Here is a 17,508-nt window from a genome sequence, read left to right on the forward strand (position 1 = left end):
CTTCCAGAGCTTGTCATGGTCCCACCATAGGATTCCCTAACTTCCCCATAAACCTCCAACGTGTTCCAGAAATTCCAGTCCTTTGAAAATCCAAAGCATGCATCCCAGATTTTCACCTTTGGAAATGGCACAGAAGTCCTCTATCAGAGCTTGGGCTGATTTGAATATCAAAAACAAATCAAGATTCATTCATCCCTACAATCAGGACAGACAACATTAACAAAGTTCATCAATCAGGCCTACTGGGGGAGACTGGGACAGGAAGGAGAGCTTTTAGAGATGGCAGACAGATGGTGCTCACTCTCCTAGGAATCACCTGGCTGATTTAAAAATAATATGAAATGACCTCACAGGCCCCTCACTTGAGGTGAATTAAAGCAGAATCCCTGGGTAAGGGTCGGTGATTGGTTTTTTGTTATGTTACCCAGGTGAGACTGGCATGAGCCAAGCTAGAGGAGGGTTCTCAGGGAATGCGTCTCCACGTAGGGTCCCCACGACAGCATCACATCACTTATTAGAAATCCAAGCCATGTTCTCCAAGCCAGGCCCACTGAATCAGAAACTCGGGGCGGGGCGGGGGGGGGGGGGGCGCCGGGAGGGCAGTGGTCTGTGCAAAAGATAGTGATGTCTACTATGTTTGAGAGCCACGGCTCTAGAACAGGAGTCAGAGGTACAGTGTTCCCCTTTCAGACAGTTGTCCAAGCCCTTTCTTCCACACAGTCCTTGCCCCTCTCCAGAGTAGGAACAGGGACCATGAATTCAGCAACTCTCTATTTCCTATCATCGACCTTGCCCCTGGAGGACCGTGTTTAAAAAATCTCGGTCAAGGACAACTGGCTTTGGAATTTGAGCTGGTTATACTGGGAAACAACCTCCTTCGAAGGCCACAACTTCTTCATGTTTTTTCCTAGGATAATGTGGAGATGGATACATTCCAGATCGAGTGTCTGAAGGATGGGACATGGAGTAACAGGATCCCAACCTGTAAAAGTAAGAAAACAAAATTGGTCTGTGATAAAGACAATGAGCTCCCCAGCACTGGTGGGTTCTAACTAGAGACCACACAAAGGTGAAAACTTAACAGGTGCTCTCAAAGAAGGTTGGGGGCAGGAATTCAGCAAACACATAAGGGCTAGACCAAAAGGCTATTGTTTCTCTGGGCAGTAAGATACCAAGATTCCGAAGGAACCTTCTTGTTGGTCCCAGTTTACTTCCTAAATACTAATTTCACCTCTGCCTACAGACAGGTTGCCAAACTTGCTAAAGGAGTAGCTTGTCCCCAGGTTTGAAATGAGCTCTGGCCATTGCTAATTAAGGAAACTATTTCAGCACCAGTGCCCAGAGCTCAATGACCTTGCCAATCTCCGTGTGGCCATCAGCCATACCCACTAAGGTTTCTGGAACAGCTCATGATTTAGGGCCTGTCAGGAAAGGCTGTGAGGTTAGTGCAAAGGGTCTGTGTAAAGCAGGGGACACAGCTCTGTATTGGCTCTTGAGATGCAGATGCAACCACGGACAAGATCCTTCACCTCAAATTAAAATAAAAAGTTGAACTAGCCTTAATACTCTAGAACATATTGGGGGCATTTCTCAAATACTGCTCACTTAGTGAGCATTGTAAAAATATACCAGCTGTCACGCTGTCCCCTTATCCAGGTAGTTCTAGTTCGAGACTTGTAAAGACCACAGTTCTAGAAAACTCATTACAGCAGGACTAAGGAAGGGAGGTGTGGTTATGGGAAGGGGAGGAAGAGAGAAGGACAAAGGGGAGGATTGGCTTTAGGTCAGACAGGGAAGAAGTCAAGTGTTAGGGTTGGTCCCGCCCGGCTGCATTTCATGACTGCATATAAACTGTGGTGTCTTTGTCCCTTCTTCTGAAAGGCTCAAATTCCCTAGGCAGGCAGATCCACTCACGCAGCCTCGTGGGACACTGTCAGGGTGAACTCTCTTGAGGCAAATCCCAGGCAGAATGTTTGAGAATATTTGCCTTTAAATTTTTTTTAACAAGATGATGTGGCTGGAGTCAGAGCACAATGTGGGAAAGGGGGGCATCTTATGGCTTCAACAATCATTCTCCGGGTGCCTCTAGGGAACTCAGATAGAAAAGACAAGGTTCAGAATCTGAGGAACTCAAATGCCAGGAGACACATCCCGCACCTCGTCCAACACGTGGCTCGCGTGTAGTGCTAGGACTGAGTTCTGTGGGAAGCACTGGGCAGGGGAAAGCAAGGGGGCATTCTGAAGGAGGAAGGAAAAAAGAATGTGGTGTGTAGAGGGTAGGGTAGGTTTAAAGTCAGGATGTTCTAGATCAAATCCAGACTCAACCCGTTGAATGTCCCCAAGCCATGCACTCAGACTTTTGGCCTCAGTTTCCTGCATTCTTGATTATTCAAAGGACCAGTTGAGTTAATGTACATATCATACCTGTGGGACCAACTGGGAATAAATGAAAGCCCCATAAAAATGTCTTTCTCCCTCCCACCCCGCCACCACCACTCCACACCAAACAAACCTCCTCATTTGGCAGAGGCTTTTCTCTCATTCATGCTTTTGGAAGGCAGAAAACTTGAATAATAATTTTCCCCTAATAACGCATGCATGCTTTTTTAATTATAATGGAAGTTATGGTAAGAACAACACACTACTGTATTTGATGGTACCGTCTCATGTGACTTATGTTAGTATACTAAAGAATGCCTGTCATTTTGTACTAGAGAAAAGAAGATTTTTTTTTTTCTCCTGAATATGACCTGGTTCTTCCAGGATAGCCTGGATTAGGATTCTTAGAATCCCCATTCAGACATTCCTGGCATCTCTGCTCATTCACTGAGCAGGTTCCTACTAAGCATCTCTCTGCCCCATGCTAGGTCCTAAGGGAGGTATAAGGATGAGCAAGACTGAGAAATTTCAAGCCCTGAAGGATTATGGGGAAAGAGGTGGGGAACAGACAAGAAGTGTGCATGTGTAGTGAAGTCACTTGGGACAGGAAGTGGGAATTATGGGTGGTTGTCCGGACCCTGCCTCCAGCTTGTCATGGTGACCCAAGGCAAGTTCCACTCCACCCTTAATGTCGTATGCCAGATGAAGGCTTGGACCAGATGAATACAAAGCTCGTTCCAGGGGCAGAATGCTGTAATTTTTATGAGCCAGGACTTATGACTATGCAAATTCTCAGAGTGGTACAAATTCCACAATCCCAAACCCTCACCCACACCAGCTGTACCTCAACTGCATTCTTAATCAGCCTCGTGGGGCGATTTCTGTATTTCCTGCATGAACTGTTTCTTGCTTTGCTTGCTAATTTTTCTCTTTCTCTTCTTTCTCTCTCTCTCTTCCTCTCTCTGCTTCCTTTGCCTGCACCTCCTGACCCTTCTTTGATCTTCACCCCGGTGGCAGAAACCGAAATGGATGAGGAGAACGAACTCGGGTCAGAGCAAGAGACAGAGTGAAGGACGGGACCCCACAGAGTGCAGACGTCCAGGAATGGACCACTCACGAGACCCTGGGGCCCCAGAGCTCCTGCACCCCTCCCCACCCCACCAACACTCCATTTCCAATTCCTGTGCGGATTAGTGTGGATGCTGAACAAGACAACACAGTCGAGCAGTTGAAACTGCTGTGTAGAGAACAGTTTTCCCCCTGGAGGGCTCACCCGTCCTTCAGTCAGTACGCTGGAAAATAATGAAAGGACAAGGAGGAATTTTTGGTTTTTTAAGCACCTCCAAGTGAACCGTACTCTTTTCAAAGGACAGATGACTTTGGTCCTAGAGACGCAAGATTTCATATATAACTACGTGGTCCTTGGCTGACCAGGTCAAAGTGGGCCCTGGTTCCTAATCCACTCCACACTTGAAGCTGAAACGGGCCAGAAGGCCTGTGACTTGATGACTTTACTATTTTTATCTGTTGCTCCTTTCTAACAACCATGAGTAGGTGAAACTAACACTAAGTCCTAGAGCGTAGGTTTCTCAGGAAATCTAGACAAAGCCTCATCCACGAAAGTTTCTATTCCATGTGGACCTAACACAGGCGTGAAAGTGCATTATCTGAAGATCTGTCCTCTGGGCTGGGGCTTACAAATCTCGCATTTCTGAAAACTCCCTGATTAAAGGTTTCAAAAGATAGGTATCACCCTCAAAAGCCACAGTCCTCACCCTCCGAGCCATGGGACATCACTGGTCACATGATAAAGGGCTCTGTGGTGGTGGCGGGAATCTCTGCTTCAGCCTGAACAAAACCAGAACAGACGCATCAGAGAAGCCGTGCTTTACGCTGGGACTGCTCAGTCTGTGTGCTGATTAAATGGGTTCTTGACACAGGCAGAGCCCTGCAAGGGTGGACAAGGGCAGGTACCTAGTTTGTGGTGTCAGCCTAGGATAAGGATGCCCCTGAGAGCAGAGGGGAGGTGGGCAACAGAGATGAACATCAGCTCAATCTGTATGTGTAAGCCCCCAAAGTGTGACAGATACTGTACTCGGTGAGACAGAGGAAATCCTAATAGAGGCAGAAGATTTTATATTGGCCGCCATAATGGCAATCCTGAGTAGCATAAGATAAAATGCACCAGAGAGATGAACCCCTGTAAGGAGAAATGAGGAGGCAACCCTAACCAATTAGAAGACTAAGAAAAGACTTTCAAGAAGAAGCAGTGTTTGATCAAGGCCTCAGGGAGGCCAGAGCATGGACCCCAGAGGTTCCCGTGTAGGGAAAGCAGGCGAGAGAGTAGCACAGTTAGGGGTCTGTGATGCTGGAACCCAGGGACACCGAGGGTGGGGACCAAGAGGCACTGGGGTAGGGGGCCACCCCGAGGCCGGAGGGCCGGGGGAGCCCATGGTGTATCATTCTCCGGGAAGTCCCAGATTGTGGCAGAATACACTCGGGACTGTGGCTCAAGAAAGATGTGTCTGAAGGAAAATAAACGGCAGCCAGAGAGGACGGCAGAGACAGAATGTGGACTGGTGCGTCCCATCCCAGAGGATGATGAGCAAGGGAGGCCAAGGGGAGGGACAAGGGAAGGGCCTTGTGATTCCGGGGTGTGGAAGTGGCCAGAGGGAGTGTTAGAGAGAGGATGAGACCCTTCCTAAGGCAAAGAAGCAAGACCAGCTGAGGAAGCGGGTTCTGGTTTAACATCTTTGACTGTGCCGGGCTCAAGGCCATAAGGAAAAGGAAGTCGTCTCTAGGTCCCAAAGAGACATGGTCATTCATCTGCCATGGTAGACTTGGGGGTACAAGCATACCACCCCACTCACCACACCCAAGCCGAAGCAACCCTCTATCTTATACTGCATCTCACCTCTATCTCGCTATAGGGCCAGCGAAGTTACTTCTCTGAAGTGATAGGAAAGCTAGGCCCTGTATTCAGGAAATCTCTCCCTTGCCAGCCAAGGGAGGCTCTCAGTAGCCTAACCAGCTAGCCGTGTCCAAGGCCAACACTTCAACTGCTCCCTCTGGAACTAGGTATTAGGTCCAGAGAATACTTTAGGCAAAATGAGCTGCTAGAACAAAGTTAAGAGAGACAAGAGTAATACCAAGATCCAGGCACCACTCATTGGCATTTCCTTAAAAAAAAAAAAAAAAAGAAGAAGAAGAAGAAGAAGAAGAAGAAGAAAAATCAATCTGCTTTGAGACTCAGCAGGAAAATACATTTAAAACTGTGTTATGGTTTTAAATAATATATATATATATATATTACTGCCTCTTGTGATCCCAGTGCTGACTCTCACTCACACAGAGTGGAAGAGTATCTCCACTTTTGGGTGATCAAAATGAAAGGGAACAATTTGTCCAAGGGGATTAGAGGTCAAGACAAAACATTAGCCAGTTCTCTTGGCTTTTGCCTTCCTGGTGGATAGGAGACATCTGCTTTTACTCTCAGCCTTCACCCCTCTCCGCCAGAGTGGAGGGCTTCAGATCAGGTAACTCTTTGTTCAGTCAAAATGTTGAATTTAGAGTTCTAAACTTTAAAACTACAATTTCTGGGTAGCATCTTAAGGGAAAATTGCCCTCTCTTTCCCAACGAGGGAAACTGGAAATTCTTTTTTTTTTTTTTTTTTTTTTTTTAATGCTGCCCTCTGAAATTACCAGGAGGTTAATAGCTAATGTCCATCATTTCCCCATTAATATTGATTTTAAGCCATTTTAAGTACAACACAGATCCTTAAGAACTGTCAGTTGGTTTTCTTAAGAGAACACTGGGTTTAAAGTCAGGTCTAGTTTTCTGTTTGTCACACTCACTGTGTGACCATAGGCCAGTCGAGTCTCCTCTCTGGGCTCATCTGCAAAGTCAAGATGATACTCTGGATTGTCTGCCTTGGGGTCCCTTAGCAGCTACAAAGTTCTATGATTCTTCTGTGACTCTTCAACTCTGGCATAGGCTATTAGACTGAAGATTTCCTTAGAAATGAGAACCCCCCACTAAAAGAAGGCTTTGAGGGGGCCCTGACAAATTGGGGCCTCAGCCTGTGACTTGGCTTCTGGGAGACTCATGCCAGGCTCTGGGCAGGCGATGCCCCTAAGACCACCTCTGAGGAGCAGGGTCCTACAGCCAGATCCAACATCCAGCCCCCAGCAATTGGACAACATAAGCAGGTGAAGGATGAAAACTGAGTTTACTCCACAACCCACCCTCCTGCCTTCTGTGACCAAGCAAGATGCCTACGGAGAGCTGACAGGGTGGGGCCGTGTACTCATGCAGGAGCTACTTTCTTTCTGTTTGATTTTGGGTTTTGTATGCCAAGCACCAATGTGAGCACGTTAACAGCTCTTACTCAGCACATGGTCGTCAGGAAGAACCGAAGCTGCTTCTGTTTATGTCAGCCAGAGGTTTTTCCCTCCGAGCGGGAGTCTTCGTATTTGGGCAGGAGAGACCAAGAGGATTGCACAATAGAACTAAAAGTCAAGAAAAGGGCTATGGGGGAGAAAGTCTGGGCCCTGCTTAGATCCCAGTAGTCCTGCCCCTGCCCTGGAGTTGACACCAGGCCAGGTGAGTTGGTCACACGGTATTGCCACAGTGGATGGGAGAGACCCCCCAAAAGCAGTGCCACCCATGGTTGCACAGGCCCTGCACCATTCTCATAGACTATAACATTGCTCTCCACACCTGTGTGCAGTGCACAACCTGCACGTCTATATAAGTCAGCCGCACCATATGACCTCAAGAAGAGCAAAGGCTAATTGAGGGGTGTCACTCTCTTCTCTCAGTTGCAGACTGTGGAGCCCCAGCAGAGCTGAAACATGGGCTGATTACCTTCTCCACCAGGAACAACCTTACCACATATAAATCTGAGATCCAATACTCCTGCCAGCAGCCCTACTATCAGATGCTCCACAATATCACAGGTGAGCCTTCCATGCTAAACCAGCCCCCTTCCGCCTTTCACCACTGGGGTCTCAGGGCTAGACTGGGGGCTGCAGCACCAGACCACAGGCTGAAGTTTGGGGAGAATTGGGAGGAGAAACATTTGAGGGCATGTCTCACCTCTCTCTGCCATAGGCTGGTGTCCCAGGGGTTAGGGCACAGGGCACCCCAGCACCCTCACATGCACACCCAGAGCCCCTGACAAAGAAGGAACCCTCAGGGAGATGGCAAAGACCTGCAGTTCTGCCTCTGCCACAGACTGGTGCTAAGAAAATTCTTCCAATTTCTCTAAGCTTCCAAGTCCTCACTTTCCAAAAGGGGAACAGCAGTATAATTCACAGAGCTAATGTAAGACTCAGACAAGATAGTGGACACCAGTGTGGTTTCTTAAAGAGATTATTAAGTGGGGAAAGGAGGAAAGGCAAGTAAGCCACAGAGAACTGGGGCAGGGCAGGAGGGGGGTGTGCAGAGGGGGTGGCAGGTGCCTTAGGGGGAGGAAGTGCCCGCTAGGGGGTGGGGCCAGGCGGATGTGGGAGGGGTGAGGGGGTGCCAACAGTCAGGCATCCCATTGTGTAGAGCTTCAGCTTCCCTGCTGAAGAGTGTGCTGTTTGTTTTTGAGGGCAATGGGGAGCCGTTGGTGATTCTGAGCAGAAGGAAAGCATAGATTCCCATTTTAGAAAGATCCTTGAGGTTGCAGGGAGGACTGGCTTAAAGAGAATGGCTTCAGAGAGACCATTTGGTCTCTTACAATTGTATGTCTTTACAATTGTCCACCATAGAAGAATTAAGAACCCAGATCTATTTTCCATGTACTACAAATCAACCCTTTCTCCCTCTTCTCTTGCCTTTTTTCACTCTCCCAGGTATATACACCTGTTCTGCCCAAGGAGTCTGGATGAATGAAGTACTGGGGAGAAGCCAGCCCACATGCCTGCCAGGTACCTGAGTCTCAAGTCCTCTCTCTCCAGGTCTCCCATCCACAGTGCTCTGGCTGTCGATGGGGTGGGGATGGGGACCATGATGCTTTGTTTTTCTGTTAAAAGATATTTCAGAAAGCCAAAGATAGAGAAGCCCAACCTCACACCTTTGCAAACCAACCAGCTTCTATATTCAGCCTGTGCTATTACATCAAAAGCCTTTGGTCTCTTTTCTCTGTAGTTCTGCTCCCTTCCCACCAGGTTTTCCCTGCAAAGGTTTGTGTGTGCACCTCCTGTGCACCAGGGAAATCAGGGAAGTGGGCACCCTGTCCTCAAGCACTAACTGTGCTGTAGAGGAGATTAGCAACATAAGACATAATTATAGGACAGAGAAAGAAGTTCTTCCAAAGAGCAACCTGTTCAAGTCTTACGGACTGCTATGACCCATGGTTTACCCACTGACCCCACTTTAAAATGAAAAAAAAATTTTCTGATAATAGAAAGTATCACCATGCATAGAGATTTGGGGGACATTTTGTAGATATTTGCTTTAGCATTAAAAGTATGGGTGATTTGCATTGCAATCATAGTGCACACTTATATTCAAATCAACTTACTAGAAAATTATAGCCTCAAATGCACACTGTAGGGTGAAACAAATAATCTGCATCCAAAAAATAAATAAATAACAGTCATGGCACAGAACTTTATACTTGTAATATAAGCAAGAATAGCAGAATTGATTTAATTAATCAAACGGAACTAATCGAAAGACACAACTGTTCAGGACAGCACTGGGGATCGATGCTAATCCCATCTGCATGTTTGCTGAACAGCAGGAGCTTCACAGTATAGTTAAATGTTGGCTGACATTTGTATTTTATGAATAAGAGCATTGGGAAAACCGGGTGCATTTTAGTAACTCTCCATATCCACTCAGTAAGCTTCTAGATATCAGATTTAGATGTTAAAATGTAAAGACTATGGAGTTGTCTATCATTATACTTAAGAACCAAAGAAAATGTTAGCATTCCATGTTGGCCATCGCAGTTGCTATGAGATTCTAGAGAAGGAAGAATTCATTCCATGTGGAAGTCTGGGAGTGGAGGGGTGAGAACTAGTTCGGAAGACTTCATTTGGGAGCGCTTTATGATGAAGAAAGAACTTGGAGGAGGTGGAGTGGAGGAAAGGTCAACATACCCATTCTGTGCTGATCCCCATCATCTCATTTAGGCTTAGCCCGGAGCACACCCAAGGGCACAGTTGAACACTCAGAGAGGATGGGGAATGGTGGAGTTCTGGCAAATAGGAAAAATCTAATTCTCGTTTTGCTAAAATATCATGTGGGCCGAAGGAAAAAGCACTTCAGGCAGATTCCATCCCGGGCAGCCATGCTGCAACCTCTTGAAGGGGAAGAGTCATTGAGCTGGGAGTCAGGGGCTTGGGTCCTAATCCTGGTGCTGTCATTTTCTTATTGTGATCTTTGGTAAGTAATCTCACCTCTCTGAGGCTAGGATTCCATATCTCAGAAGTGAGGGAGCTGGATAAGGTGATCCATGACATTCTATGATCCTTAATGATCATCATCCTCTATATTTATATAAAACAGAGACAGGGAGCCATAAAATTCTTTTAATATGTGGTGTTGGGAAGAACCACGGTTCACCATGGGACCATGCCAGAGATTTCTAAATTCTTCTCTCTTAAAACATCAACATTGAACACAGAAACAAGCCAGAAAGGAAAAAGCCATTTTATCTAGCATCTTTATATCCACTTTTCCAAGGAATCATATTAAGCAAATAGTATTTGTTCTTCATTTGACACATGAGAAAACTGAGGATCAGTGAGGGGCAATGACTTGTCCAAGGCTACCCACGGAGTTAGGGGCAGAGCTCGAAGGTGAAGCCAAGACTTTGATATCAACACAAGTAATGCTGAGCCATTCTTGACTCTGATTGTGTTTCATGATATCCTCATGGACCCAGAATTCTAAAATATCACAGTTTTGTTTTAAGGGCCCTCCCTCATTACCTCCAGGGCTATAAAGCCCAGCTCTAGTTTCTCAAGAAGATTCCTTTATTCCAGAAAAGAGTGGATGGAGAATGGTAGCAGCAAAAATAATGGCCTCATTTCAGTGAGTTCTCACAAGGCTTGTTGCATCATTCAACCTCTTGAAAGTACAAAAGCATATCAAGAAGAAAAACAGACTTTAGTGGAGAAAATGATTCCAGAGTTACAAGAAAAGGGCTCTTCTTCTGGCTCTGTCATTAATGACTTTGAGTATGTCACTTGCCTTCTCTGAATCTCGATTTCTACATCTGTAAATTAGTGGTTCTCCAAGCTTCTGCAGCTCTGACACTAGAGAAAGGCACTGCTCAGTGCTGGCTTTGTTGTAAGCATGGACTCAACCACAGTCCTGGCCTTCACCAGTTGAGGGCCTTTCAGCACTAAATGAGCTATTGTGTAGGGCCAGTCACAGATTGCCTTGAAATGTCACCTCATAGGCTGCGACTTGGAGCCAAGAGCCTGGCCTTCCACTCTGAAAGATGAGGCAACAGAAAGTTAGCAAAGGTCAGCTCACATCTGGCCTGGTGTGAATGACAGGGTGCCTAAGGATCATGGAAGAAGCCTTTGGCTTCAGGAAGAAGAACATCTGAAAAGCATTAGGTTGCTGAAAGCCTGACATCCCAAAGTTCCCAAGAAAATTCAAATGTTCCTTGGCCTTTGAAGGATTGTTGAAAGTATCCAGGACCAAAGAGTGTAGCCTGGCCATTTGCAAGGAGGAGGAAGCCCACACTCATGCCAGGCTTACCTCTAGGGCCTAATAACCCTGCTGGGAAGGCTCATGTGAGCTTGTTCTTAGCCAGCGGAGGAGTGGTGCTGAAGACCCCCGGTTCATAGGCCAAAGGCGTTTGGCTACAGGAGGCTGGTGGTGCATGTGCATGCTCGGGGTACAACTCAGTGGAATGAAGTTTGATCAGACCTTTCTTCTTCCCCTGAAGGTACTACAGGGTTCCTGGGTGCAATGATGGGAGGCCCAGAGTAGGGCCTATGCATCATTGCTCGTAGATTATGCCACCTTTCCCTAACCCTGAGTACGCTGGGCACGCATTCACAGCTTGAGTCCTTTAGGCTGAAGAAGAAAAAGTTGCAGAGCCCATGGCCATGATTTTTATGTGTAATGAGGCACTTTGGGATATAGGACAAGACATTGACCTATATATAGATGGGACAAGATATAGCCCTCTGCTAATGACCCTGTTAACTTCATAGCCATGTGACCTTGGGCTAATTGTTTAATATCTAGAGAGTTTTACTCGCCTATAAAATGGGGTGACCAGGGAACATGAAATAAAAATTGAGGGAACTTGGAATTTGAAAGAGCCACAGAGCTCATACTGACCAACTTCCTCATTTAGCAGATCAAAAATTTAAGTCCAGATAGACAAATCTACTTATCTAAGGTTGCACAGGACATAAGAAAGAAAAGCCAGGTCAAGACCCTAGGTATCTTGGCTCCCAGTCCAGTGTTTGCTGTGACCTGCCAGACAGCCTTTTAGTTTCCTTCTCTCTCTGAAAGCCCATGTCCTATGGTTTCCAGAAGTTTTCTAAGTATCCATACAGCATGGGCCACTTCTGGAATATGAGATCATTCAGGCCAAAGCAAACTTAGCTGGAAATGGTTCAGGATGGTGGAGGCCCGTGCATACAATTGTCTAATCCATAGATGGCACTGGCTACAGAAGGGCCAGACCATACACAGGCCAACTAGAAAGACTGAGGTCAAAGGTCACACCCGTGCAGAGCTCTCCGGGGCCACCATGGCCCTGTAATATAGAATAGGGTCCCATTGTGGCATAATCTACAATGGATGAGATGTGAATTTCTTCTGGTGGCTCTTTGCACATGGCTGATCTGACCAGTCTCTGTCTCTTGTCCCCATTCCCTCCTTCTCCTTACAGTGTGTGGTCAGCCCTCCCGCTCTCTGCCAAACCTGGTCAAGAGAATCATCGGGGGCAGGAATGCTGAGCCTGGCCTCTTTCCATGGCAGGCCCTGATAGTGGTGGAGGACACCTCGAGAGTGCCAAACGACAAATGGTTTGGGAGTGGGGCCCTGCTCTCTGAGTCCTGGATCCTCACGGCAGCCCATGTGCTGCGCTCCCAGCGAAGGGACAACACAGTGATACCAGTCTCCAAGGAGCATGTCACTGTCTTCTTGGGCCTGCATGATGTGCGGGACAAATCAGGGGCTGTCAACAGCTCTGCAGCCCAAGTGGTGCTCCACCCAGACTTCAATATCCAGAACTACAACCACGACATAGCTCTGGTGCAGCTGCAGGAACCTGTGCCCCTGGGACCCCATGTCATGCCCATCTGCCTGCCAAGTCCTGAGCCTGAAGGCCCAGAACCCCACATGCTGGGCTTGGTAGCGGGCTGGGGTATCTCCAATCCTAATGTGACAGTGGATGAGATCATCAGCAGTGGCACACGGACCTTGTCAGATGTCCTACAGTACGTCAAGTTACCTGTGGTGCCATATGCGGAGTGCAAAACCAGCTATGAGTCGCGGTCGGGGAACTATAGCGTCACAGAGAACATGTTCTGCGCTGGCTACTATGAGGGTGGCAAGGACACGTGCCTTGGAGACAGTGGTGGGGCCTTTGTCATTCTGGATGACTTGAGCCAGCGCTGGGTAGCCCAAGGCCTGGTGTCCTGGGGGGGCCCCGAAGAATGTGGCAGCAAGCAGGTCTATGGGGTCTACACAAAGGTCTCCAACTATGTGGACTGGGTGTGGGAGAAGATGGGCTCCCCACAAGGTCTGGGGGAGCTACAGGTGGAACGGTGAGCTGATTGACATCCTCAGGGCCTGCCTGCCTGCCTGCACCCAGCCCAAGAGAGGCTGTACACGCACTTTCGATGGCACACTCCAAGTTACTTGGCAGACCAAATGGAATGGAACACGCTGTCCCCATCCTCCCAAGACAGCCCCTGGGGCTCTGAAAAGGCTTCACACAAGACGCCTGGGTCCATGGCCCTGAGCAAGCTCCTTCCCCTCGTAGGCCTCACTCTCCCTGAAGCACAATGAGGGAGCTAGCCCTCTAGCCAATCCCAGCACTTCTCTCCAGGAGGGCTTGATGCAGTGGTCTTCTACACTCCTACTCACCTACCAAACATTCCGGTCCCACTGTTGGTGTGCCTGAGCTCAGACTTGACTATTAGAAAATCTTACCTTATGTTGAGTTGAATGCTGAGTCCATTTATTTTCCTAGATTGGCCCTCGGTATAGACAAGTCTAGTCCCTTCTAGGGGAAAAGCCCTAGGGCTTCAGGAGATAGGGATAAGACCTCCAAGCTCCTGTCTCCTAGTGTGATGTCTTGGAGTACTTTTGTTTCTTGGATTTTTCTCCCCAAAGCTTCTTGTAGTCCAAGCCTTATCCCTGTGTTCTCTATTAAAGGAAATCTCTCTATTAAAGGACAAAGAGAAAGCTGGAAAAGTTTGTGGTGACTAGAGGCAAGAGACTCTCAGTGGGAGGTTCCCCATCTCTGATAACTTCCTATCGCCAATTCTGAACACATCATTTAGACTCATATGTCACTCTCCAATACCAGCTAACAACACAGGTGTCTACACCTGCCACTCCAGACAAGCATGAATCAAACTTCCAGCTCTGAAGTGTATCATCTGAAAAGGCCACCAGAGCCCCAGCCCCAGGCACAGAGACTCAACTGGATTGTCTAGATAAAGAGAAGATAAACACCATGCCCCGCTTCTGGGCAGGAAAATGGTACAAAGAGTGAGCTCAGAACATTAGGAGTAACCTGATCCCATCAGACTGCCCAGTGTGCCTGCAGTCTGAGCTCTTCAGAGAACCCACCTGGCATGGACGCTCAGAAAGATCCACTCCTTGGGTTTCCAGGAGCCAGACAAGGGAAGACGAGACTTGCCCATGAAAGGACAGCCAAGAGTGCTGGGTTCTAGCCTCAGCTCTGCCCCTAACTGGCTGTCTAACCTCTCACAAATCACTTTCCCTTTGTGGGCCTCAGTTTCCCCATCTGTAAAACGAAGACATCAGATGCCCCTCAGGGTCCTTCTAACTCTAGCTTTCAGGCTTCTGATTGCCAGCAGCCTCTCCTCTGAGCCTCACAAGGTCGATTGTGTTCCTCCTCTCCAGAATTTGCTCTTCTGGGTATTCTCCATCAGAGAGAGACAGCCAGAGAAGTCCTAAGAGGGATTCCAAGAGAACAATTGTGAAGTGTCCATTTTTCCAATTGGCTCATGAAAGCACACTCCTATGTCTGTGAACAGTACATGTAGAGGGTGCTATATTTTGTATATTTTATATCACAAGCTTCTCTGCACTCTGTTTCTCCTGTCAGGGTCTGAAGTGGAAATAAACTCTCTGTGGATAACCAACAGCCTTCATTCTGGGATTTGATGATTGTTTGTTTTTTTAATTTAATTTTATTTTTTCAGTGTTCCAAGATTCATTGTTTATGCACCACACCCAATGTTCCATGCAATATGTGCCCTCCTTAATACCCACCACCAGGCTCACCCATCCCCCCATCCCCTCCCCTCCAAAACCTCAGTTTGCTTCTCAGAGTCCACAGTCTCTCATGGTTTGTCTCCCCCTCCAATTTTCCCCAACTCCCTTCTCCTCTCCATCTCCCTGTGCCCTCCGTGTTATTCCTTATGCTCCACAAATAAGCAAAACCATATGATAATTGACTCTCTCTGCTTGACTTATTTCACTAAGCATAATCTCTTCCAGACCCATCCATGTTCATACAAAAGTTGGGTATTCATCCTTTCTGATGGAGGCATAATATACCATTGTATATGTGAACCATATCTTCTTTATTCATTCGTCCGTTGAAGGGCATCTTGGCTCTTTCCACAGTTTGGTGATTTCCATAGTAGCCATTGCTGCTATGAACACTGGGGTACATATGGCCCTTCTTTTTACTACATCAGTATCTTTGGGGTAAATACCCAGTAGTGCAATTGCAGGGTCATAGAGTAGCTCTATTTTTAATTTCTTAAAGAATCTCCACATTGTTTTCCAAAGTGGCTGCACCAAGTTGCATTCCCACCAACAGTGTAAGAGGGTTCCCCTTTCTCCACATCCTCTCCAACCCTTGTTGTTTCCTGTCTTGCAGTCTTGTTAATTTTGGCCATTCCAACTGGCATAAGGTGGTATCTCAATGTGGTTTTGATTTAAATTTCCCTGATGGCCAATGATGATGAACATTTTTTCCTGTGTCTGTTAGCCATTTGTATTGATGATTGTTAATGTTTGTTTATTTGGCTTTTTGAAGAGAGACTGGCCCCTCGTTAAGCTCCTATCCTCTCATTACAGAAAAGGTACAACTTTAGTCATCTGGACATCATCTAAGAAGGGGTGATGAGGAATGGGGGCAGTTTTGGAATGTGTCCCTCTAAGCTACACATGCCTTCACTCAAGTGCCTACTGTTTAAGCCCTTGACTTCAAAGAGCTCAAACTAGCATGCAAGACAGGGTTCCATGCATGTAAGTCTCACAAGGGTGAAAGCCATCAAGTGTCATAAGAGGAGTAGAGATTGCAGCTCTCTAGGCACTTAAAGGTGAGGGAGCATCACTGAAGGGGATCTAGAGAGCTTTGCAGAGATGCTGCAAAGAATTCAGGAGACAGGAGAGAAAGGCCAGAGTGGATGAAGATCGAGCAGGGAAACATGCATGAGTAGAGCAGGAGCAGTGGGGAATCAGGGAGAATGGAAGGAGTCTTAAAAGCCATACTATGTTTGTGCTCTGTCCTGTAACCAGTGATTCTCCTAGTGGGAGTATATCAGAATCACCTGGAGTGCTCGTTAGAAATTGCAGGGTCTCATCTGCAGGGAACTCTGAATAGGCAGACCTGAGGGTAGGCATCACAGGGAAGTGGTGGAAAGCACTCTGGAAAGAGACAGTGAAAACCCACCAGACCAAGGCTAAGCTGGTGCAGATGTGGGTGCAGGATTTTAAAACATCCAAGTAGTGTGTTCAGTAGGGCTTGATGTATAGGAATCTTATGAAATGGTGCAGATGTTGAGGATGGGGGGCAGGTGCACAGCTAACCTGTTAGTGAGGCTTCTCCATGGATGTACTCATGGTTTGCATTTGTTTAGGGTTTGTATTGTAATGAAAACATTATGTTTTTTACGCTGTTAACTAGAAGAATCCTAAATTGTGCTTGACATTTTACATGTAGCTGGTCTTAAGGATTATCTGTCTTGGGTTCTACTGTCTTTCAGATTTTCCCTTTCTTCTAGGTATCTATGTTGTGGCTTATCTGAAACACTGAGGTACCATGGTTACATGGAAACCACCCTGTGACATAGTGTGGAGGAAGAAGATTACTCGTTGCTTCGAAGCAACTCGAAGCAACGAGTATTCTTCTTCTGGTGATGTTTTACCAGCTTAGGGGCTGACTGAACATGGGGGATGAAGGAAATGGAGGCAACCAAGATGTGGTCTGTGTGGGCGTTAACAAGCATCTGGAATGTCAGAGGGGAGAAAGTCACGAGCAACCCAGGTGAAGATGTAAGGAAGGAATAGCAAGAAAGGAACCACTCAGAGGACATAACAGGTCAGAGATATGAATCTGAAGTCCATCAGGGTATAGGAAAGGCAGTAGGGTGGGACAGGAGGAGGCTGGTATTAACTACCGCAAGTGTGCAGAAGAGCAGGCCAAGGTCTGATCAAGGGGACCCAGAGTGGAAGGCATGGAGAAAAGAGAAACCTCAAGAAAGTGACCAAAAAGCGGTCAGAAACACAGGAAGAGAAGTGCTTCAGAAGCCAAGAAGGGAGCATGTGGAGGGTTAAAACAGTTGAGAGTGCCAATGCTACAGGACATTCTAGAGGACAGGCAGGACATTTCCAACGGACAAGAATCCAGCCTCTACTGTCAACACTGAAAGGATTCAGGAAGCAGGCCTTCTGCTGTGTTTAAAGTCTCCAGCTCTCCCTCCTTCTCCTCTCTTCCCCTTCCTCCTCCTTCTCCTCCTCCTCCCCCTCTGCCTCCTTCTTTCTTCTCCTCCCCCCTTATTTCTTCCCCCCTCCTCCTCACACTCTTCCTTCTCTTCCCCCTCCTCCTCCGTCTTTCTTCTCCCTCCCTCCCCCCCTCATTACCGGACCTATGTTCTAACCAGCTTCACCTACATAACTCTGCCCTGTTATGTCCTCTGAGTGGTTCCTTTCTTGCTATTCCTTCC

The 17,508-nt window shown here is 47.2% G+C and overlaps 1 protein-coding gene across 3 annotated transcripts in view; it reads left to right on the forward strand.

Moving 5' to 3' along the window:
- MASP1 (MBL associated serine protease 1) overlaps positions 1–17,508 on the forward strand; it is a 65,181-nt gene that overhangs the window by 35,638 nt on the left and 12,035 nt on the right. For 2 of the 3 annotated variants that reach the window (XM_059391311.1, XM_059391309.1), the window contains 4 exons: positions 912–990; positions 7,201–7,338; positions 8,221–8,295; positions 12,240–14,708. In XM_059391311.1, the coding sequence (XP_059247294.1) occupies positions 912–990; positions 7,201–7,338; positions 8,221–8,295; positions 12,240–13,123 (1,176 nt within the window). In that variant the 3' untranslated portion in view covers positions 13,124–14,708. Of the gene's footprint in view, positions 1–911; positions 991–7,200; positions 7,339–8,220; positions 8,296–12,239; positions 14,709–17,508 lie in introns of those variants that run through there. The other variant, XM_059391310.1, reaches the window with a different exon arrangement.

Source organism: Mustela nigripes, chromosome 2 (genome assembly GCF_022355385.1).
Source record: "Mustela nigripes isolate SB6536 chromosome 2, MUSNIG.SB6536, whole genome shotgun sequence".
In the NCBI taxonomy this organism is placed as follows: Eukaryota; Metazoa; Chordata; class Mammalia; order Carnivora; family Mustelidae; genus Mustela; species Mustela nigripes.